This window comes from Amblyomma maculatum, chromosome 1 (genome assembly GCF_055883805.1).
Source record: "Amblyomma maculatum isolate TAMU_Amacu chromosome 1, ASM5588380v1, whole genome shotgun sequence".
Taxonomy (NCBI): domain Eukaryota; kingdom Metazoa; phylum Arthropoda; class Arachnida; order Ixodida; family Ixodidae; genus Amblyomma; species Amblyomma maculatum.
In genome coordinates, this window is record NC_139344.1 from 233,104,172 (window position 1) to 233,128,206 (window position 24,035).

General features: G+C 46.8%; 1 protein-coding gene across 4 annotated transcripts in view; it reads left to right on the forward strand.

Moving 5' to 3' along the window:
- The window catches only part of LOC146205895 (protein O-mannosyl-transferase Tmtc3-like), a 431,454-nt gene that overhangs the window by 363,464 nt on the left and 43,955 nt on the right, over positions 1–24,035 (forward strand). For all 4 annotated transcript variants that reach the window (XM_084590561.1, XM_084590560.1, XM_084590562.1 and 1 more), the window contains 5 exons: positions 2,890–3,005; positions 15,721–15,863; positions 18,728–18,980; positions 19,131–19,282; positions 21,656–21,739. In XM_084590561.1, the coding sequence (XP_084446687.1) occupies positions 2,890–3,005; positions 15,721–15,863; positions 18,728–18,980; positions 19,131–19,282; positions 21,656–21,739 (748 nt within the window). The remainder of the gene's footprint in view (positions 1–2,889; positions 3,006–15,720; positions 15,864–18,727; positions 18,981–19,130; positions 19,283–21,655; positions 21,740–24,035) is intronic.

The following is a 24,035-nucleotide window of genomic DNA, read 5'->3' on the forward strand; positions in this document are numbered from 1 at the left end:
CGAAGTTTCTGTAATAGCTGTATAGCATTACCCTGCAGTCGTATGAAAGCGCCTATGTGGATGCTAATGAATAACCATTCTCGTATTACAAATCGGCTCCGCATTGAGGCATTCGCGTAATCATTGCACTGGCTCCAATCGATATATCGAACGACAGACAACGTTAGATTTTGATAGGCTGCGCGACTTTCCTATACAGTTACCTGTAATTTTCAAGGTGATAATGTTCGTGCTCAGCATATGCTACGATTCAAAACATCCTGGTTCCAGGTATCTGGGCTTGGCTACGTTACAAGTGTCCTAATTTGAGCAAAAAGATTTTTGCGTGATCTCCTTGCCTAGCTTTTGGATACTATTACTTCACAAAAAGTGAACCTTTCTTAGTGAGCAAAAATTTTTTGTTATCCACCTCTTAGCAGGGTGATAACGCGAAAAGTAAATGCAACCCCGTATGCTCAAGCGCGGGTGCGTTCCATGTCTCGCGTAAGCATACAGGAGAGAAGGGAGAGGGTTAGGGGGTCGCCATCGGTGTCTCACTGACGGATAAGAACAAATTTCGCGTTGGTTAGTATCGGCTTTCGGGCAACAAGTTCTTCCAGACGCGCTAATGAGCGCACTGGGAGGTAACGGCAAGCTGCCGCGCTACAAAAGAAAGGCGTTCAGAGGACGGCTTACTCCGGCTTTTACCGAAATTGCGTGTAGCAAGCGGGTTAAGTAAAAGAGCCGGACAGCGGAGCGTTGCGTGCGGCGGCCACGGATGACCCTACTTTTCTCGTTGCACAGGGTGCTCCTGCAGTTGCTCCACACTGACGCCCAGCGATCAGTCGCTGCCTACTAAAATACCAACCGAAAGGCGCCCGTTTCAGAGTAAAGCGTGCCGCCCCAGTGGTTGTGTGCTTCGTGCTTTCAATTTGCGCTTGACACTGAAAGTTGTTTCAAATCTACCAAATGCTCGTTAAGTATCTCTCGTCTTCTGTCGTCCAATTTTCTCGGCGGCGTTTTAACGCGAGTGGAGTTATTTCTTGTGAAACATAAAAAAAAAAAAATATTTTTCTTGTTAATGTTTTATTCAGTTTCGCATCTCTGTAGCAGCTATGCTTTGAGTGTCACTGATATTTTAAGCCAACAAATTGTCAAATTATACAGGACAACCATCATTAATGATCGCGACCGTTGTATAGCAATCATTATTGCCAAGAACTCATTCAACGGCGTTTTCTTTTTGTTTATGACAAAACTTCCCCACTTTCTCAGTTTTTTTACTTTAACTGAAATAAAATTGCTGCGAGGCGGAATTATATCTGTCTCAAATTGTTTCAACGATTTACCAATAATCCTGACGGGATTTCACTAGCAAGCACCGGCTAGCAGGAAAGTGAACGTGATTGAATTCTTCTAGCTCAGCAAGAAAACAACTGAACATTTTCTAGTTTCTTGAAGTATAAAGAGCAAACTGCAGTCACTGGCAGCTCGCTACCACCTTTCGTTCAGCACATTTCACTTTTCATTAGACAATAGCTATCACGTCCCGCTCTGTATTCAGTACTTAACAATTTCTGACTAACCATTTTCCTGCAACAGCTTTATAACCATTGTTTCCCCAGTTCACCAGCGTTGCTCAGGTTGTTTTAGGGTCGGCTGCCGGGCTTGAAGTCGCAAGAACAGGTCCTAACGACAGCAGCCACATTTTCATAGGTGCAAATTGCAAAAACAGTAGGGCGCTTCACTACATCAGCGCACGTTAAAGAGAGGAATCGCTGGAGAAAGATTTGATGTTGGGAAAGGTTGAGGGTCACCGGAGAAGGGGTAGGCAGCGAACGCGATGGTTAGATGGCATCCTCGAGGCACTGCAGATGAAGTTATGTGATGTTAGGAAGATAGTGAGAGACCGGAAAGCGTGGCGTGATATGGTCCATAGGGTCACGAAGAGTCGGACACGACTGAACGACTGAACTGAACTGAAGCTGTCGAAAAAGATCCAAGGCCCTCAACTGCGGCACCAGTCGTCGCTCACGTGCAGTTTAGGCACGTTAAGCCTGTACAGGATGTTTCACCTAAGGCTTAGCAATTCTGGCTAATATGCTCTTCGTTGGCAAGGCTTAGTATTGTCTCTGGTGTACTGCATCCGAATACAATTAAGATGTGCTAAAGAGGGAGGCTAGCTAACTAATAGTGAATAGTTGACTTTTTAACTGTTAAAGTTAGGCTCCTTATTTATTGCGCAGCTTGTAGACCTATCGTGAGTAATGGCCATGTCAGTTCTCAGAATTTAGAAAATGCCATTCTCGTTACCGCGCCAGAAATAATGGGCATGCACGCGGGGGCGAAAGAGAAACCGCACGGCCAGAAACAACTTTAGCCACGCATACGAGAGGGCTCTACACGGCGGCGCGTCGGTAATGGGCTCTGCGCCCGCTTGCCTGTCCCCACTCAGGCGCTGCGAAAGAAGCACGTGACATCCAAACCACTGTGGGATGCACGCTCGTAGGCATATAGCTGGCGCTGTTTCTGGCCAACCGGCTTCGCTTTGCCTACGACTAGCTCCAAAGCTGATGCATATATTACTTATAGTGAGCTACAAGCCTCTGAATACAAGGAACCGAATAGTAATAGTTAAAAAGTGAACTATTCAAAATGAGTTTTTTTTTTTTCTGTCTGGAAGCACTCCACGAGTGTTGGGGCTGCTGCTTTCTTTCATACATATTTCATTAAATTGCAAACCTGCATTGAAATTCGTCGCTAGTTGTGCTATTTGTGCAGTTGTGCTAGTTGTGCCTTATGCAGTGTTGCAATATTTCGGAGGTTTCGCAGTAAGCCTATGTAGTTCGCACTGTAGGAATACCTGATCAACTCATTGCCACTATGCGCACCTCTTACTTCTATTTACAGGTCATTGGAGGCGTTGCATAACTACCTTCGCTTTGGCAACAGCAGCTATGCTTTGCAAAGAGCAAGGCATTACAGTTCTTGCAGTTTGTTGCATCTACGAGCTTGCTTCATGTGCTGTAAGTTGGAATACCTTGTTTCGCAGCTTTATGCGAACATTTGTGCGTGTTCTTCACAGAGTATTTTTTTCTTGCGTGACCTAATAAAATATCGTCACGTGCTCTAAGGTATCATAGAAGGGCGAAAGAAGAAGCAGGCGCTGGTGGGCCTTGAACACTCTCGGTTCCCCAAACTGTAAATAAATGTAACGTTACGTAATAATTTGGTGAAGATGCTGAGTGGCACAAGGCGCAGCTGCCGACTCGCTAGCTTCAATATGGCTCAAGAGGGGAAAGCCCAGCGAGCGACGTCAGCGGTAAGCAATTGGCAGGTAAGCAATTTCACCGGGATGCCCGGTGAAATTCACCGGGCATCCCGATGAATACATCGACGAGTGGTTCAAACAATACTAGCTGGCGATTAGGTACAATTGATGAGACCCCACTGTAAAATTAGCAAACATTGTATTCTTTCTGAAAGCCACAGCGCTAAATCGGTTCGACAACCATGAGGATTCACCGGCCAGCTGGGACCGATTCACTGAGGAAATCAAGAAGTGCTTCAGCATGGATCTGCAAAGCAGAAACACGCCAAGCAAACATTGCTCCAGCGAGCTCAAGTACTCGGTGAGACTTGTGCCACGTACATAGAGGAAAATTTAAAGCTTTGCAAATTAGTGAACTGTTGTTGTTGTTGTTCTCTTGAGAGTCTTCAAGGCCTACCAGCTTCTGTTTTTTCTTCCGTTCTCCAGCTTTCTCTTCCTTGCTGTTTGCTGTTACTTCCTTCCTTCCTTCCATATATATATATATGGTGTGTGTGTGTGTGTGTGTGTGTGTGTGTGTGTGTGTGTGTGTGTGTGTGTGTGTGTGTGTGTGTGTGTGTGTGTGTGTGTGTGTGTGTGTGTGTGTGTGTGTGTGTGTGTGTGTGTGTGTGTGTGTGTGTGTGTGTGTGTGTGTGCGCGTGCGCGTGTGCGTGTGCGTGTGCGTGTGCGTGTGCGTGTGCGTGCGCGTGCGCGTGCGCGTGTGTGTGTGTGTGTGTGTGTGTGTGTGTGTGTGTGTGTGTGTGTGTGTGTGTGTGTGTGTGTGTGTGTGTGTGTGTGTGTGTGTGTGTGTGTGTGTGTGTGTGTGTGTGTGTGTGTGTGTGTGTGTGTGTGTGTGTGTGTGTGTGTGTGTGTGTGTGTGTGTGTGTGTGTGTGTGTGTGTGTGTGTGTGTGTGTGTGTGTGTGTGTGTGTGTGTGTGTGAAAGCACTACAAGAGGTCATAGTCAACAAGTGACCGATCATATGCTCCATCACGCACTCTATTGGCTGCCGAACTTGAAAGACTTGTCTAGAAGACTGTCGTGTCGGAACCGCTTTACTGGATTTAGTTTGAATTACCCGCGCAATGCCACGTGGTTGCGACCTCACGAAACAGCTCAGCCAATCAGAACGACAGAGCAAACAAGATCGGGCAAGACTTTTGGTTGGTGGTGATGATGGTATGAGTGCTGTAATAGAAGAGACATCTGGGCGAGTTGGTATGGTGACATGATGGAAAAACAGCACTACAGACGTGGACGGAGGTGAAGAACAAACAGGACGGGCGCTGAACTCGCAACTGAAATTTATTGAAAAAACACAGTATATATAACCCAGCCAAGCAGCACCAAACCGCACATTAAACAAAATCATGATGACCCCACACACACACCACGTTCAAGAGACTCAACCTCATTATATGTTGAAGCGATTGACGGTTCACTAACACATTTTTCACCCAATCGAATCATATGCCTGGCCTTAATGATTTCCCGGTTAATCTGTGCCGGATGGGCATCCAAAATAACTGTCTGTGTTAGAGAAGGATGACAGTCGTCACATCCCTTACAGTGTACAACCAGACTAGATCCTCTACCAATCTCTAATGATCTCTCTGCTCTCTTAACCGGACATTGATACACCTGCCTGTTTGACCCACATACACTTTATCACAAGATAACAGAATCTTATATATCACTCCTACTTTACATGGAGCATAGGAAAAGTCATGCCTCACCCGACACGTGTTTCTTTCCCGTACTTTTTTCGCTGCTTTGTTCTTAACTATGCTACATATTTTTGACAGTTTATTTGGTGTCGAGAAAACCACATTAACATTAAACCTTCTGGCTACATTTTTCAAATTGTGTGATAGACCATGCACATATGGCAGGGCCACAAATCTTTTTGTATCCCTCTGTCCAGCCCCCTCCTGCTCCCGTGAACCTGCGCACGACTGTTTTACTTTTGTGATTAGTTTATCACAAACTGTTAATATGACGTGAACAGGAAATCCTGCATTCGCTAGCCTAGAGTGTTGTTCATTAAAGCTAATTCGCATATTATGAAAGCATGATTTTGACAAGACTGCCCCCAGGCTGGACAGAGCGATGCCATCTTTTACGAGCTTAGAATGTTCCGATTTTGGCAGTGCCGTGTATGCCCAGAATTCAGGCATCTGTATTGTTTCAAAGGTCGCTCCTGTTCTAAGTGACATTTTCCTAAGCAGAGTAGACGAATTGATTGCCAAAAACTTGCAAGGGCTGGGAATAAGAATATTTCGGTATGTTGATGATTTCCTGGTCTTTTACAAAGGTTGAATAGTAGCTCAACACTTATGAATATTCTTAGTTTTTCAAGAGCAAGGGCTGGGACTGAGATTTACTTTTGAACGACCCTCACAAGAGAACGAACTGCGTTTTCTAGACCTCACTTTGAAGTTTTGTGCCCATCATGTTTGTTGGCGGTATTCGCCTAGGAGTGCATAGCCTCTGCTAGATTATGGATCGCAACATTCTAAGCTCGTAAAAGATGGCATCGCTCTGTCCAGCCTGGGGGCAGTCTTGTCAAAATCATGCTTTCATAATATGCGAATTAGCTTTAATGAACAACTGTCTAGGCTAGCGAATGCAGGATTGCCTGTTCACGTCATATTAAGAGTTTGTGATAAACTAATCACAAAAGTAAAACAGTCGTGCGCAGGTTCACGGGAGCAGGAGGGGGCTGGACAGAGGGATACAAAAAGATTTGGGGCCCTGCCATATGTGCATGGTCTATCACACAATTTGAAAAATGTAGCCAGAAGGTTTAATGTTAATGTGGTTTTCTCGACACCAAATAAACTGTCAAAAACATGTAGCATAGTTAAGAACAAAGCAGCGAAAAAAGTCCGGGAAAGAAACACGTGTCGAGTGAAGCATGACTTTTCCTATGTTCCATGTAAAGTAGGAGTGATATATAAGATTCCGTTATCTTGTGATAAAGTGTATGTGGGTCAAACAGGCAGGTGTATCAATGTCCGGTTACGAGAGCACGAGCGATCATTAGAGATTGGTAGAGGATATAGTCTGGTTGTACACTGTAAGGGATGTGACGGCTGTCATCCTTCTCTAACACAGACAGGTATTTTGGATGCCCATCCGGCACAGATTAACCGGGAAATCATTGAGGTCAGGCATATCATTCGATTGGGTAAAAAATGTGTTAGTGAACCGTCAATCGCTTTAACAGATAATGAGGTTGAGTCTCTTGAACGTGGTGTGTGTGTGGGGTCATCATGATTTTGTTTAATGTGCGGTTTGGTGCTGCTTGGCTGGGTTATATATACTGTGTTTTTTCAATAAACTTCAGTTGCGAGTTCAGCGCCCGTCCTATTTGTTCTTCACCTCCGTCCACATTTGTAGCGCTGTTTTTCCATCATGTATGAGTGCTCCCGCACTAATATTTTTCTATCCCCAGGAAAGGCTAGCGTAACAGCAGAAAGATGCAGCCGCTGATAAGTTATAACCACGCGGTAAAGAAAGTAGGTAGGAGGGCTAGCACCTGTAAAGCAAATGTGCTGGTGATAGTTTAAGCATCACGCAGAAGCGCATATCCGCTGCTAAATCGTCTTGCCTCTGTGTCGGCGGCATGCACGGGGTTCACTCTTAGTGCGAATATACGAGCAGATGGTCACTCTTTTCAGTGTGCCATTCCGCCTGACCAGGCTACGCACTGAACCGAAGTGGGACCGTGCGAAGCATAGTCTCCAGGTCCCTCTAAGCTGGCGTTTTTTTTTTTTTTTTTTTTTTGCTTCGATCTGCAGGCACGTCGGACGTAATTGCGCTTTGAAGAAAGCGACCACCTGCTGGCTTTTTCATTTTAAGATTAGACGACCCTGTACGCTAAGTTTATTTAGCTGTAGGAACGATCGAGCCGCTTGATTGCAGTCATCGTTCCAAGCGCTTCCATACTCTATATCACCCGCGGCACATTTTCGGGTTCTGACCTCCCGCTAACGTGCAGCGCTCCGAGCATGATGCTTCCTCTCGGCTGCACCCGTTGCCTCCCTAGCGCTGACGTTGACTCTTTCATTTGGCCATGGCTGCACGACACACTAGGTCTTCGCGTGCTCTGTGTTTGCGTGGCTTCAGCTCGGCAGTACACGTAACCACATGAGAGACTAAGGCAACGCTGACGTAGCCCATTTGTTTCCGTTTATTCCCAAGCTGGCGCCACGCAAACAATATGCCAAGAGCTCAGAATACTCTGCGTTTTCGTTCACGACCTCGTGCCTGCCGCAAGCTTGTGGGCCCACAGAGCCGGACAATATCCATGGCAGACGAAGGAGTCACTCCAGGGGTTCTCAGCAATGGCCGAGGCAAAGACGATAAGGCTTGTACTGGCACGCGTCTGGCCCTCTCCCCATACGCGCACTACTCCTCTTTGCCGTCAACATAGACAAGGCGCTACGCCAGAGGAGCTAACAGCTATCGCCGTGAAAACAGAAAACAAGAAGCAAGATACTCATAGCTATCTAATTCTGGAGTTGAAGAAACTGCTTTGTTTCCTGAAGCTGCATAGATTTTTGAGCTTTTAAATGCAGCTATACAGGGAAAACGAGCTCCTGTACAAAATAGCGGCATTTCAGACGATTGATTGATTGATTGATTGATTGATTGATTGATTGATTGATTGATTGATTGATTGATTGATTGATTGATTGATTGATTGATTGATTGATTGATTGATTGATTGATTGATTGATTGATTGATTGATTGATTGATTGATTGATTGATTGATTGATTGATTGATTGATCTGCTTTGCTTCTACGAATTGTTTCTCCGCCGTTCGCAAACAGTCGCCGCCGCTGGAGAGCCAGCACTGGCGGTCAGGGAAGCACCAACGCACCAGGTCATGTGCACGTCCCTAGGCGCAGCGAGCGCTCGTCGACAAGTCCAGGAACGCGTCGCGAGACAGACGCGATTCGCTCCCCTCGGGAGCGCACCTCGATACTCCCAGTGCTGCGCCTATCCGCTATCTGTTTACCTATGCGCCCCTTCCATTGCTTCCACTGCATTGCGCGCTGTTTTTGGCCGCTGTTTGCTTTCGTCAGCTGTGCCCATCTTGGTGTTGATCTTGTTTTTCGGGTCGGGCGCCGGAGGCAAGAGCGTTCGAGAGCCTGCTTTCTCCCGTGCAGCCTCCGGCTCAGTTGGCTGCTTCGCTTGACGCGTGACAAATACCATTATCGGCGCCGCTCGATGGACAGACTGCTCGCAAACATTTGCGCTCGGCGCGGAGAAAGTGTTTGTGCCGCGACACGGCCCGTCGATCGATTCCACTGTGCGTCGTTGCGCGAATCGCGCAGAAATTTCTAAACAAAAGTCACCCTTCCTCCACTCGCGACGCCTCCGGGAAAAGAACGGCTTCGCTGCGGTTGTTCTTCGTTCCTGCTCTCTGACCCTTAGCCTCCTTTTAGGCGCGTGCTTAACAGCTTTTGCGTTGTCACGCTCTCCTTCTTACTCCTGTACATTAAGATAAAAAAAAAGGCTTCCTAGATACTTCCGCCTGCGTTCTGGTCAAACAGATTAAGCTAAATTGCGAAATATGGGCGTCAAAAAAAGTGGAAGGTTCCGTCAACTAAATGCATCGGCGGCATGTTCGGTGGCAACGGTGAAGAAAAAAAAAAGAATGCTTGAATTGTATATTTTGCAAATAGTTTCTTTTCCTTCTTTTCTCCTGTGTTAAGTCTCTCTCTCGCTGTACTAGACACCACTGATAACATTGCCTCATAGTTGTTTCCTGCTGGTATAATTTCCGCAGTTTAAGAATGCGGGAGCTAGCTCACTGATTACGACATTCAGTCGCTGAGCCTAAGGTCGCAGAATTGAACTGCGAGCTCAGCGGCTGCATATCGATTTCGGCGAACTACAAAACCGCCTGTGCGTTGTGCGATACCAGAGTGCACTAAAATAATCCCCTAGTGGCCAGACTTAAAACGAAACCTTCACTACAACCTCCCTTCTAGCCCACGTCCATCTGCGGGACGTTAAAGGGCAACTCCTGGCTTTTAGTGCGAAAGCACTCACACCAGAGCATGTATTTCAATATTGCGCCGTTTTCCCCTTAATCTGATTGGTGGGAATTCCGGAACCGGAAGTGTTCGCAACCTAACTGACATCCGGTCCCGGTGTTTCCGTCAATCAGATGACTCGCGGTAAGGGTGGAAACGACACCTCTGAAAACGACGTAAACTCGGAATATGGGCCAAGAACCGAGCAAAAACCTTGGCATCTGAGCATAGTTGCCTTATCAACAGGTTGTTAGCGGTGGATACATCAGACAGGTCGACGACACGAAGGCAAACCTATAGGAAAACTTCCGCAAAACTGAAAAGGCGCAAAACTAAATTCTCGGTGGACGCCTCAAACGCGCAGTCAGGTTGACGTGTTGAAGCCGAAATGAGGCGCCTTTAAGTATGGTGCGCCTTTCCTTCAATTCATTACGTACTTCCGTCTACTGTCGAAGGCAAGATCGATTGTGATTTTGGTGCGGAAGTAATACTTCACACGGCCAAAACCGGTCAAGAATCCTGTGCGACACCTGACATTTGCGAAAATTAGTATAGAGACAGTCTACCCAAAGCCAAGTCATGCATAGCACCTACACCCTCTGCACACCCTGGTTCACCCGGGTGGACATTGTTCATCAGGATTGAAATTCATCAGGCGGGGCCTCGTTGCAGAAACTTCGCCGCATCCTCCGGCCTGCGCGGTCACCTTGTGTGCGAAAAGACGGCAAGCCGCGCACCTCGCCCAAGCGGATGCTGATGCAACCTCAGTGCATTAATGCGGCGGCGCAAGCAGGTCTGCCTTTTTGTGTGAGAGTGCACATAACATTTTGGGGCAGTTGAAATGCGAAATTAAAATGAAAAAAAAAAAAAAAAACGCGAGAAAAGCGTAAAAAAAAAAAAAAAAAACATCACAGAGAGGTAGAAGAGTCAGAAAGATAGACAGGAAAGCATCTTCTCATTCCCCGTCACTTTTTTGCTAGTTTCTCTTCGCCCTAACATCCGCTACCAGGATGCCAAGCAAGCAATCTAGCTCAGATATAAAAACTGCTGCTCTCGTCAAGAAGAAGCGCAAAGCAGGAAGTCTTGCAAGATATCTTCCTTGGCTTCAGCGCGTAGCAAAAACGGTGGAGGCAATGACTAGATGAAACAAAGCTTGGGGTTAAGAAAAAAAGGGGGGCCACTAATAAAAGAAACACAGTCAAGCATGAGCGATAGTAGCATATCCACATTACTCCGGCTCGTGGGTTTTTGGGGACAAAGCTCTGTAAACGCTGTGAGGCACTCTGTGAATGTTTCGAGGCACGCTGTAAGGCACGCTGTGAGGCACACGCTTGGTATGTTGCGACCCATAATCTAGGAGCGGCTTTGCACTCCTAGGCGAGTATACCGACAACAAATATGATGCGTACAAAACGTCAAAGTGAGGTCTAGACAACGCAGTTCATTACCTTGGGGTATTTGCTCAAACGTAAATCTCAGACCCAGGCCTTGCACTTGAAAAACTTTAAGAATATTCATTGGTGTTGAGCTACCATTGCAACCTTTGTAAAAGACCTGAAATTCGTCAACATACCGAAAGATACTTACCCCAGCCCTTGCAAATTATTGACAATCAATTCATCTACTCTGCTTAAAAATATCACACTTAGAACAGGAGCGACCTTTGAACCAATACAGATGCCTGATTTTTGGGCATACAGGGCACTGTTTATTCACCATGTCACCGTACCAACTTGCCCAGATGTCTTCTACCTAGGGCGTTCAGATGAATTGAGCAAAATACGAATAGAATGAAGAAGTAAAAGTTACAGGGCACCTCCGCTAGCTGTCAGCCCAATTCATGGGTGGCGCCACCATCTGCTAACCTCCGTGAAGGGACTACTGGTAGAGAGCTCGTGGCTGAGACTGCCGCAGTTTGGCCGAAACTGCGGTGGTACATCACGCGAGCAGTGCGAGCCTAGAAATGTTATGCAGAATCCTACACACACACACACACACACACACACACACACACACACACACACACACACACACACACACACACACACACACACACACACACACACACACACACACACACACACACACACACACACACACACACACACACACACACACACACACACACACACACACACACACACACACACACACACACACACACACACACACACACACACACACACACACACACACACACACACACACACACACACACACACACACACACACACACACACACACACACACACACGCACACGCACGCACGCACGCACACACACACACACGCACGCACGCACACGCACACGCACGCACGCACGCGCGCACACACACACACACACACACACACACACACACACACACACACGCACACACACACACACGCGCGCGCTATAGAGCGAAACCACAATTTACTCCTGCACTTGTAGAAAGCAGCGCAAGAGCTCTGCCACAGCTTTTCCTCGCCTCTTATCCACAATTATATCTTCTGGCATTTGTTGTAACCCGGTGAAATCAAATGAAAAAGGCCTGCACTAACTTAGAGCATGAGAGGGTTTTAATGCTGCATGATATTGAGGCCGTTTCACTACAATGTCTCGTATGGCGTACCAATCGAACACGACAGGCCAACCTATTTATGGCTATTTATTTTCTTTCACTCTAATATTTCAAACGCCAATGATTTCAGTAGCTTGATTGCGAGTACTTATCCGGCAGCTACTCTCATGCATATAATTTGATGTAAATGGCAAATGCGGAAATATTATTAGAGAATAATAAAAAAGGTTTCCGGTAATTCATACCTTTACCTTAATTTCTAAGGCATTTTAAGTAAGCTACAAATGTTAATCTAAAGCTAAGTATTCAACGCAAATATTCTAGAGCAAACAAGGAGCGAAAGGTCGTTGTAAGAAGTGAGAAGGCAATCACAGCAATTATGTGAAAATTTTATCCAGTGCTATCCTTTCTCTACTTCTGACCTTTCAATAAAAAATTGTTTGTAAACTGACCTCGTGACATTCAGTTCCCAAATGAATAGATTCAAAGTGTCTGTAATCATCTCTCCCAATCCCTCATCTTCACCTAGCACGTCCTCCAAGTGTTGCCGTAAGACGGCCTGACTACGGTGTTACAGTAAAGAGCGCAATATAAAACAATGAGCACAATCAGTGCCACTTGCTTCACACAATTCTATCCATATTTACCTTACGTCCTTTGTGCGCTTACGTTGTCGATATGTGCTTATTTGTGTGGATGTTTGGAATCTGCAGTTTTCGTAGTTTTCGCACCTTTCATTCTGAAGCTACTTTCACGTCCTGTAAAGCGTGCTTTGCCTTTATAAAACTTTGTATGATAAGAAGCCTAACTTCTGCGTCAGATTATGAAAGAGGGGAGCGAGGTGATGATGGACAAGAAAACAATTACAAGGGTTCAACGCTCCTGAACCAAATGTTGAGCGAAAGCATTAGCTGCGGGTGACTGAGCGTTCTTCTTTTTTTCTTCTTCATCAGCCCACATATAAAGCCCCGCTTTAATCAACCCGCATGAACATGCCTTAGTGACCTATAGGGGTAACGTGAATGTCAGGGTCTTAGCAGGCTGATTCTGACATAATCGTCCCATGTGAAACAAAAGACCCAAATTGGCTGCTCCTGCCAGCCCACATATAAAGCCCCGCTATAACCAAGCCGTATAAATGTGCCTGACGTCACGTATCACGTGAGCACCAGCTGCGCCTCGAGCGCCACGCCGACCGATTTTGTGTCACGTGGGGTGTGACGTCACGCGCTGTGCCGTGGCTGCGACCGCCCTGCTATGCCCTGCGCCAACCGCTTGAGTTGGTTGCCCAGCTCTCACCCTAGTGTCACGTGGGGTGTGACGTCACAGCGTCATGTGGGTGGGGCCGCGCCACGCTGAAGGCCCAAAACCTAGAGTAGTATTGCTTTCACAATAAAAGTTGTGGCTTGGAAAAATTATTTTACTTGCGGGAATATAAGAGTATGTATTATTACGAAAGCAATACTACGACATCCAAAGCGAGACCTCGGGTGGCCGCAGCTACGCCGTGAAGAGGAGCCGTGAAGAGGCGTAGCTACGGCCTCCCCATAAAACATTTGTTGTGGTTTAGCTCTAGTTAACCCCAGTTGAACTGCGAAAGCAACGGCGGAAGCTTCTTTTGCCTCCTACATTATTCCCCTATCACCCCCTATCAGTGTAAGGAGCTACGTTATTGGGGAGAATTAAGCTCATCCTTTAAGGGTATGACGCGAGAGCGGAAGCTACCAGCTCACATATAAAGTCACGCTTCAACCAAGCCATATGGATGTGGCTGCGTGTCGTAGGGGTAACGAGAATGCAAACGGTTCTGGCAGGCTGATTCTGATATCACCCTCCCATATAAAAGGAGCGGCCCGTGTTGGCAGCTCCTGCCCGTGGCATATTGGTAACGTGAACTCAAATCTCATGGTAGGCTGATTTTTCATGCGAAAGCAATACTCCGAAAGCCAAAGCAAGACATCGGGTGGCCGCAGCTACGCCGTGAAGAGGTGTAGCTATACCGTGAAGAGGCGTCCCGGTCACGAGCACCCCGAGACCCCGATCCCGAGCACATGCAACTTTTGTTAAAGCGCGAATATGGCCATTGTGTGATAAGCGTCTAGTATGCACAGCATTTTCCCTCGTCCTCCCTACGTGAGTGCATCATTGTTTTTCCCCGACATCAACCCGCCTTTCCTCCACGCCTCATCGCCGTGAACGGATCTTTAGTAGCCGTCAGTGACCGAGCAGGGGGGCTATCAGTTTCAAGTTTCGCGTCTCCGCTTCGGCAACACCTGCGCAGATGTTTAGTTGTCCGTTTGGAGATTCTCACCTTGTTATCGTGTTGGTTGCCTCGACATGGCTTCGGTCCAAGTTTCCTCTTGTTTCTCGGCGCAGGGAATGCAGTGATGCGCCTTTGCCAGCGCCGTGAAAAGCACACGTGAAACCCATGCGGGGAGCCAGACGAGCTCACCAAGTACTTCGCCACAGAATCAACCCCTTGCTTAGATGTAGAGCTAGCGCACGTTTGGAGACGCAAAGAAGCCGCTAATCAAAAACTTGCTTTTCTTGCTAAGAACGTGTTAATCACTTCAGCCACAATTATGTTAGGGCACTAAAACTTCAGCACTACCGGATTCATTATCCAGGAGGGCCACAAATTAATGTCTCCATTCATCGCCGCAGAACTTGCTCGTGCACATAAAGTTAAGCATGAGAACTTAGCATTTAAAGACCTTAGATGAACTCATTGTCCTGAATTTATTTCTGTATCGTCGCTTCGACTGCAATTATAGCATGTCGGGCCGGGCTGGGCCCGGGAGTTAAGTCTGAGCGCCGGTCCGGGCTAAGAACCTTTCAGTGTCGGGCCAGGCCAGGCTCGGGTCTGTAGCATATGGCACGGACCGGGATCGGGCTTAATGTTTCGGCCCGTGCACACCTCTAGCACCAACAAACAGCGCTTCCGATATGACAGTTGAAAAACTGCGACGTTTCGCTCCTATCTAGCACTGCATGTTGCTTGCTCGCCGAAAGCATGCAAAAGATACGGCTGCAAGCCCGAAAAGACACGAATGCTCACATCAAGGTCTCGACACCGGAAGTGCAAACGTCAGATGGCTTTTCGATGCATTTGTCGCCGGTTGCATGTTTTCGTGTAAGGTTATAACATAAATGTAGCTACTCGTAAATGCTAATTCAAGGGTGTGATTTCCCGAATAATGCATCGTAGCACAGTAATCCGCTGCTTTTATGTTTTTCTTGTGGTATTGAGGCTTGAATGGAGTGTTTTGGCGTCACGTAGTTTACGTAGCGCTTTCTCGTATGTTTACGCTCAATCACTGTTTTTGTGCGTGCGTGCGTGCGTGTGTGTGTGTGTGTGTGTGTGCGTGTGTGTGCGTGTGTGTGTGTGTGTGTGTGTGTGTGTGTGTGTGTGTGTGTGTGTGTGTGTGTGTGTGTGTGTGTGTGTGTGTGTGTGCGTGTGTGTGTGTGTGTGTGTGTGTGTGTGTGTGTGTGTGTGCGCGTGTGTGCGTGTGTGTGTGTGTGTGTGTGTGTGTGTGTGTGTGTGTGTGTGTGTGCGCGTGTGTGTGTGTGTGTGTGTGTGTGTGTGTGTGTGTGTGTGTGTGTGTGTGTGTGTGTGTGTGTGTGTGTGTGTGTGTGTGTGTGTGTGTGTGTGTGTGTGTGTGTGTGTGTGTGTGTGTGTGTGTGTGTGTGTGTGTGTGTGTGTGTGTGTGTGTGTGTGTGTGTGTGTGTGTGTGTGTGTGTGCGTGCGTGCGTGCGTGCGTGCGTGCGTGCGTGCGTGCGTGCGTGCGTGCGTTTACTTTTCGATCATGGTTTTGCTTTAACAGCCTTCTTGGAGCTCGGCCTGGACAACTACGTGGGGGGCCTGGAAAGATGCCGTCTATCGAGTCATTACGTTGGCGTCATTGGCAGCCGCGGCGGTTTTTGCACGCATTCACTTCAATGGGCCACACCTTCCTGCCTTCAACCGGTAAGTGTTGGGTAGCTGCTACCTTTATTCACAGTTTCAATATATGCACGCATGTGCGTACTTCTCTGCATGCGCTTCTCTTCGGTTTTAACAATATTGCTTGCAACTCGGCTTTCTTATTCATGAATGTTTTTTTTTTTCTGTAGCTGAATGAAACTGAGGAACATAGCGCCAAGTCCCCCTCGAAGAATGCTTTCCATGTTATGATGTCACTGTTAATTCAGTTCAAGCGCAAGTAATCCTCTAATGTTTGTCCACTCCTGGTCAAACGATGCACTGGCATTGCGCAAACTTCGCTAAAGTAACAGTAGATGTCAAAGCAAGACGGCAAAATCGCTCGTACATGTTTCATCAAATTGACGTAATCTTTATCTCGGAATCTGCGTGCTGTCGCTGAAGGTTCCTCTTCAGCTGAGCCGAAAAGAAGCCAATGCTCGCTATGAGTCTCCACTGCCGTCACCTGGCGTGAATTACACAAAATTTTGATGGCACCTTAGCTCCTGATTACCTTACACAAAAGCATCGTTCCCGCCCTATTTCATGGCAGTGACTGCTGCGGCTGCTGGTACTCCAATGGGATGAAATAACGCTCATGAAGCGTTGAATGTTACATTTTGCTCTTATCCGACTAGCTTGTCTCGTTCCACGATAGAAGTGCGTGAAATGGCGTTCAGGCGATATTCCAAGGTATTCTCTGCCGGCAGAATGAACTTAAGGCTTATCTCCCCAATATCCTGCAGAATAGACCATGAGGCAGTGAGCACCACCGTACGTCCTTGCACACAATTCCATTTGGAGTTAATAGCCGCAGAGTTATACAGCATGCACCTTGAATGTTTGTTTGTTTGTTTGTTTTTTGTTCTTTTTTTTTTTACATTTCTTTCAGCATACGAGCTAGGACACTTCTTTTTTCAAGGCATAAATTCAAACGCCAACAAAGTTTTAACCTCTCCACTGTTGCTATGCTCAACCTTTACGCGTGTTCATTCCTTCGGCAGATTCCGTATTCTATCTCCCTGAAGACTAGCTTCATTGCCCTCATGGTTTGTTATACAGATACAGGCTTCTTTAGATTGGGGTGCTCGCATTCAGTAGGTTTCAGACTATATGCGGGATCATAGAAGAGGAATCACACAGTTGTGTTTGCCCATATTGATGTATATGCAAGCCTGCCCGCTTTCCTACCAACTGACGACGCTCCGCAAGCGGCTTTTCGCGACCATATGACAAAAAAGCGCGTCTCTACTTGACTACAGCAACATAGCCGGAGGGATATTGGAAAAGGGCTGCATTTTGAGTGAATAAACATTGCGCAACGTTTCGTACTTCGTCTTGCAGCCTTTCAGCGTTGTAGCCTCGCAGCGCTATCGACAGAAATTTTCAACCACTGAACCAAGCAGTGTTCGAGTGCCAAAGCGAAGCAAACTCCAGCTAGTTTGCATCGTTGCCATGGAAACGGCTCGTTTTCATTGACCTCCTTACCTTTTCAGCGCTTACACAGCAACAACAGAATGCACGCAAAAAGGCTCCAGAGGGACACGGGCGCCCTTAACTCAGCACTTTTATCTCTTTCTCTCTATCTCTTTCCTTCGTTTGCATCAAAAAAAAAAAAAAAAACATGTCTTACAGCCTGGTTTTCGTTTGATCTAAGGCGCAGGTTTTTAACACTCGATTTGTGTTTTAACCAGCGGAATAGCTAGTTGCGGCTTGCCGAAACGGCTTCGCGGGCGTGGATTGGACACAGATGCAAAATCTTAGAGAGTCTTTATCTCAGCATATGGATAGAATGCAGGTGCTGTGTTTGCAGTCTTTCAGTTTGAAATAAATCGTTTGGTTTGAGGCACACTCAAATTCTGCTTTCTGCGTTTTCTGTATGAGTTTCGGTGTGCTGTTTACTTTGTGTCTGACGCCTAAAATAGACTCTTACCCGCCAGGGTGGCGCAGTGTTTAGGGCGCTCGAGTACTGTTCCCAAGGATGCGGGATCGAATCTTGGCCTCAACGGCAAAGCGCCCGTGTGCTGTGCGATGTCAGTGCACGTTAAAGAATCCCAGGTGGTATGCATTTCCGGAGTCCTCCACTACGGCGTATCTCATAGCTTTAGTCGTTTTGGGACGTTAAACACTACAAACAAACCAAACCAAACCTAAAATGGACTCGCCACAAATTGTGTTACCAGCGCAAACATGTTGAAGGTACATTGATTGGCAATAACGATTTGCTCCATCAATAATATTACTACTGTACGCGTACTGGAGTTCATGCTGCAGAAGTAGCCAAGAAAGCACGCACAAACACCAGCTTTGCTTCGCGCTGCAAAATTTGGGAAGTGAAAAGTGCAATGGAAGGCGCGAGCACCATGGTGTATCAAAATAAGGATTACTTTCCTAAATATAATTTTTCGGACGACGCACCACAACCGAATCAGTCTACGAAAACATTAATGCCCAAGTGAAGTCAGTAAAAGTCGATGTGACAAGTTCAATTTCGGAGCGGTGCCTAAGCATGAGGTCACGACTTCCAATCCCTGCTGCCGCGTTACAGTTCAAAGGGAAGTGAAATTTTAAAAAATATATATTTATCGCTTATATTTGTGATGAATGCTGACCGATCTATGTATACTATAGTCTGGAGCCCATGCCGAATTACTGCATTTCCCACGTGTTTAGCGCACTCAAACATCTGGACATAGAGACCGACATATATACACTTTTCAAAAAGCAGAATGTTTTGTTAGGAATATGAAGAATGCACGAATCATTAAGTACTAAAATTAGGGTTTAGAACAAATTTACACATTATTTGCTTCTTTATTTCAGTGATAATATTTACCAGTGAGCTTGTGGTCGCTTTTTGCACTGCGCAGTTTCGACAACCCGGCATCAGTGGCCCCTTCGCCGTCGCGCCAGCTGACCTACAACTACCTGGCAGCGCTTAACGCTTGGCTCCTAGTCTTCCCTTGTGATCTCTGCTGTGATTGGACGATGGGCACAGTGCCATTAGTGGCGTCGCTGGCCGATGTACGGAACCTGGCAACGATCTCCCTTTACCTCTTCTTGGCAGTAGCTTCCAGGGCAGCTCTCCGAGCCGACGAGCAACACCGGAAGCCGCTACTCGTGGTGAGACCTTCGTGTATAAAAGCTCGGCGGAGACTGCATACATTAGAGAGACTGCAGCTATGTAGTTCTAGTTCACGGGGTCAATGACCCTTTGCGGTTCTGCGGTCGGTGTGCGCGTCAGCCTGGCACCATTCTCGATTTATCGTTCAGGGTTTGTCCTTGGCTTGCGTGCCGTACCTACCTGCGTCCAATCTCCTGCATCCCGTGGGTTTTGTCATTGCCGAACGGGTGCTCTACCTGCCGAGCCTGGGATTTTGTCTCCTGGTGGCGCAGGGCTTCAGCCTCCTCTGGCAGCAGCACAGGTGAGCGCTTCGGCATGCTGTTCGTGTCATGTGGTGCAACGTATTTCAGCGTTCACGCTGCAACATTAGCACGTATGTTTTCTTCGTTTCCAGTTAAAGTATTTTCGAGGCTTTTGACGGCGTAGAGCTGAGGAGTGGCTCAGCACGTTGTGCACGCTCCGGCTTCCCTAAGTGCATGCTCTGCGTCGAAAGGCTGTCCTCGGTTATACTGTTACTCAAGCATTAATATCTCCACTCCACTGTTTTCAACAGAAGCATGATACATATTCAGAAAGCTCATTTGTTCATTTTCACAGCATAATTAAAAAACAAAAAGAAGCTTTGAAGCTGTTTTTTTGCTGCTACGCTACCGCAGAAGCCAGACGGCGAAGTACTGAAAATGCATTTGTCAAGCGTATTGTTTTTCTTACCCAGAATACAGAGTATTGTATGACAGTGTGGCGTAAAATAAAGAAGCAGTCGATTATGACCTGCAGAGCAACGGTGGCGACCGCAGCGTGGTGTGTTGCTCGGCTCTGCGTCATTATCTGCCTCCTCCTCCTTCGTCGCCATGAGCTAACAAGCACAGATTCGTGCAACTGCTCCCGCTGTCTACTATCACTAGCGCGGAAACCAAATACAGTAACAAATTTCAGTAATATACAGGCGAGCGCTGCATATTCCTGAATCGTGCAAGAGAGGCGCGCGTTGCTGTTGTGAGATGTGGACACTGTTGGTCTGTTTATGCGATCGGTTTATAATGTGACGATGAGGTTTGCTTGAGCCTTAACTATGTAGACAAACTCGTCCGTCTTTAGGTACTTCGCCGGGTGTCAGGGTGGCTGGTGTATGGCACTCTCTTCCGTGTATATTGAGTTAACCTCAGAACAAACTCACCTAACGATGCTGCCTTGTTGCACCTATATATTATTTTAATTTGTCGCTGTCTTTGGTTTCCTCGCCAATCACAGCAGACAAAGGGACTAATTTCACGATTCTGTGCTTGCTAGCGCGTCGCGCAGCGAAGGGTAGCGCGGCGAAGGGTAGCGCGGCGCCGCGTCCATTTTTCGACGCTCTCGAGGAACGAGCCTTGTTGCTCATGTTTCCAGCGTAAGTCACGTAAATTTGGACTCGGGCACACAAAATTTCGTCATAACAGAACATAATAAGCTTTGCCAATCTGTCGCACACTTTGAAGATAAAAAGAATGAAGGAAGGGGAAAAAAAAGTACATCATAATGCGTTGTTCTCGCCTGCTGTCAACGCAGGAAGGCATAATGGTGGGTGAGGCGAAAGCTAGGGAATGTATAGACCCTTATCGCACCGCTAACGTATCGCGGGTTGAAGTAACTGGTAAGATTTTAAAATTATTCTGCGTAATGACGCAGAAAAATTGTGGTAAAATAACGCAGAATGAATTGGAGAGAGGAAGAAAATGGGGTTAAGAGGAAAATGCACTCCTGAAAGGTAAATAAATAAAATAATGAAAAAGTGAACGGGCTACCCCTATCAGTTCTCCCTAACCGAATGAATGGGGATGACTACGGCGTCTATTGTTTTATTTTTTCAATCTGCTTACAGAGAGGCAGTAATATGAGAGATGGAGCCTCAGAAAACTAGGCCTCCGCTCTCACGACCGCTCGTAATCTTATGCCGATCTAGAAAGGCGGGACTACGGTGAAAATGTCCCTGCTTTGTGTTTTCATCACAAAACGTGCCTTTCTAAAAGCGCCGATAGCTCAGGGCCTCATAAAAGGGGATCAAGATCCTACCACACATCACACCGAGTGTGATGAACGGTGGTGGATAGATTGGGGCGTGGCTGTACACCCTTTGTAGAATATGCTCATTCCAGGTGCGAATTTAAGGAACTTTTAACATGATAGCGACCGCCTCCACCCTCTCCTCCAAGCATGACATTCTCCCTAGGAGAACCGCATTGGCCTCCATTTTATCGTGAAACAAAAACGCACAGGAATTAATTGTCTAAACGAGACACACACTTCAGGGATCGCCTTTAAATCCACCCCTGGTGCCAACTGTTTTGCGATTGGCTGTAGCAGATTTCGGGGTGTACTTCAGGGATTATGTGGTACCTTGTAGTAAGCTCTGGATATCTGAATAGTAAGCGATGCTATTCTTCCTACCTTCTACAACGTGGAGCGACGACATATCCACAGAAATCTGGCAATATGATCCAGAAGCTGCTGTGGCAAACGGCGAAATGGGAACCACCTCGTTTTATGTTTTCGGTTGGTAAACGAGGTTGGAGAAAAGTACAGTGATTTTTCGTCATTGGGCGCGAGGAAATGTTTTGTTTTGTTTTTTGTTTTTGTTTTTTTGTCACTACGTAAAAATTATGGAAGACAGTCATTTTATTATGGTTTGTTTCAGGTATCATGGAACGTGGCTTAAAGTGGGCGTCACTGTATTGCTGGTTACCCACTTCACGAAAACGTTGCTTCGCAACTACGATTGGTAAGGAGCAATGAAACACCTACTACCACTTCCCCACCCGCCCCCCTTTCCTTGCCCTCTATCCAGCCAAAATGCGAAAACTGCCTTTGTAAAGTTCCCAAAAAAAAGATACTATTTCAAAGCAAAGCAAAAAGACTCACTTTTTCACGCAGCATTCCTCGCGTTTCGTCAATAACTCGCGAGAGAGGGCTCTACTTCATGTGAATCTCGTTTCTTTTTTAATATTTATTATTATTATTATTGAAGCTTGCGTTTCCTGTATTATGCGCACGTCGCCGGAAATCCCCCCTGTGTTGGTTGAACGACGGCGCGCTAGCTGCGGGCCTTTGCAAGCGATCCGTACCTTTCGCAGCCGGTTTCTTCGAAGGAGGCCGCAGTTAATTTACTTGCAGCGTGCCGATTCTTGTTTGTCGCGGGAAGTGCTCCATCTCCGACGCACTCAGGAATGTCTAATAAACGTTTCGCGTGCGCACACCACTCCAGCGGCGCTCAAAATTTCCGAGGCCCCTTTCATCCTTTGCGATGAAACTCTCCATCTTCCGCGCACTCTAAACTGCCACGAAACAAAGTGTGGCCCTCAAACACGAGCACGTAGACAGAATAGCAAAAAGAAGAAGTAAACTAGCGGGTATATGAAAGAGCACCGTGATTTTATACCGTCATCGCGGGCAGGCAAACAGGATCAGTCCCCTGGTCCTCTATGCTTTTGAGTGGCATGATTCAACTAACGCGACACTGCCTAACCATTCTTTGCTCCAGCCCCGGTCCTTCATGTCTCTGATTGCCCTCCCTCCTCTGCCGTTTTCTTTTGTTGTACTGGCACCGCTCTTTGAACCCGTCATGGTTTTGTTGGTGTTCGTTGTCATCACCATTGAAAATTGGCCCCGGAAGGGGAGGGGTGGGGACATGGCGGCGCGACTTTCCACAGCCCGAAGCCAGGTGGCTCGAAAAGAGGATAACAAAGAGCAGCGACGCTTAGCCGATGGCGCCGTGGGAGAGGGCACCGAGGAAGAAGAAGAAAAAAGAGAGAAGGGAAGTGAGCGAAGAAGAGTGGGCCAGGAATTATGCAAGCGTGGGGATCGATTTCACAAAATCGAAGGCCTCCGGTCCGGACAATCGATCATTGTCATCTTTCGCGGAATCCTAAGCATTTTGGAACACACTTCCTTCTTCCTGCACCGACGCCATCTTCTTCATTTTTGTTTCTTTTTTCTTCTTCCTGGAGGCTGCTCGGCTCTCTGCCCTTTTATTGTTGTCTTACGCGCTGGGCGGGCGACGCGGGGCTTTGTTTAGACAGACAGGAATACATAAGCGCAAGACTTTTCCGCCGTGTGAAGATCGGTATGAGGACCCGTGCCGCGCAGTGTACGAAACTTAGCAGCATCAGGAGTTCACGCTGCTCATCCCTAGAGCCCACCTTTTTTTTTATTTATTTATATATATCGCCTCCTTCATTTGGTTCCTGCTTCTTTCAGCGTTTTATTAGTATTATTCTTTTTTTCTGATTATCTATTTTTCTTTGCCACGACTGTTCCTGTTGTCTCCGGGACTACATCTCCCCGCCCGCTTTGGCTTCTCCTCTTTTTGGGGCACAGAAAATGTATTTCTCGACATGAGCTGATCGAGACGGCGCGAAGAAAGGGTCCACCCATCATTAGCTCCCTTTTCCTTCTTTTCTTTCTTCTACCCTCTGGAGGATAAAACAGCCTGTCTTTAATGCACTTCTCTCCCTCCCCCCCCCCTCCCCCCCCTCCCTTTTTTTTTTTTTTACCGTACATTTTGCTGCTTGCGACATGAGTTGCGTAGCTGATACGGCGCTCTCGTTGCTTTCTTGCCACGTGCAATTTATATCTTTTGTAACACTTTCGTGTAGAATCGTAGCAAAAGAGATGAGTGTTTATTGAAGTTCAAATATGTCTCCTATTAATCCTCATGGAGGGCTGCCTTTTTCTTCCTGACGAGAAAAAAAAAAAGGAAAGTCGTAAGCAATCCTTTTTAAAGCGCCACTATTTTCTTTTCTCGATTATACTAAAGTGTTGCAACGTAATCACCCAAGAACATGGAGCAACACACTTATTTTCCCCTGCGTTGGGTGTTTATATCAGGTTTTGATATCTTTACAGAAGAAATAAGGCAAGGTTTCTCTTAAGTTGAAGTACAAGCTTAATACTCTTACGAAAGCGCAGCCATTTATGCGAACTTTCATCATATATTAAAACCCTGAGCGGACCATTGACAGAGCTACTTCTGATTACTTGCGGGCGTATTTCTGGGTACTTTTGATGCGTGTTTTTCT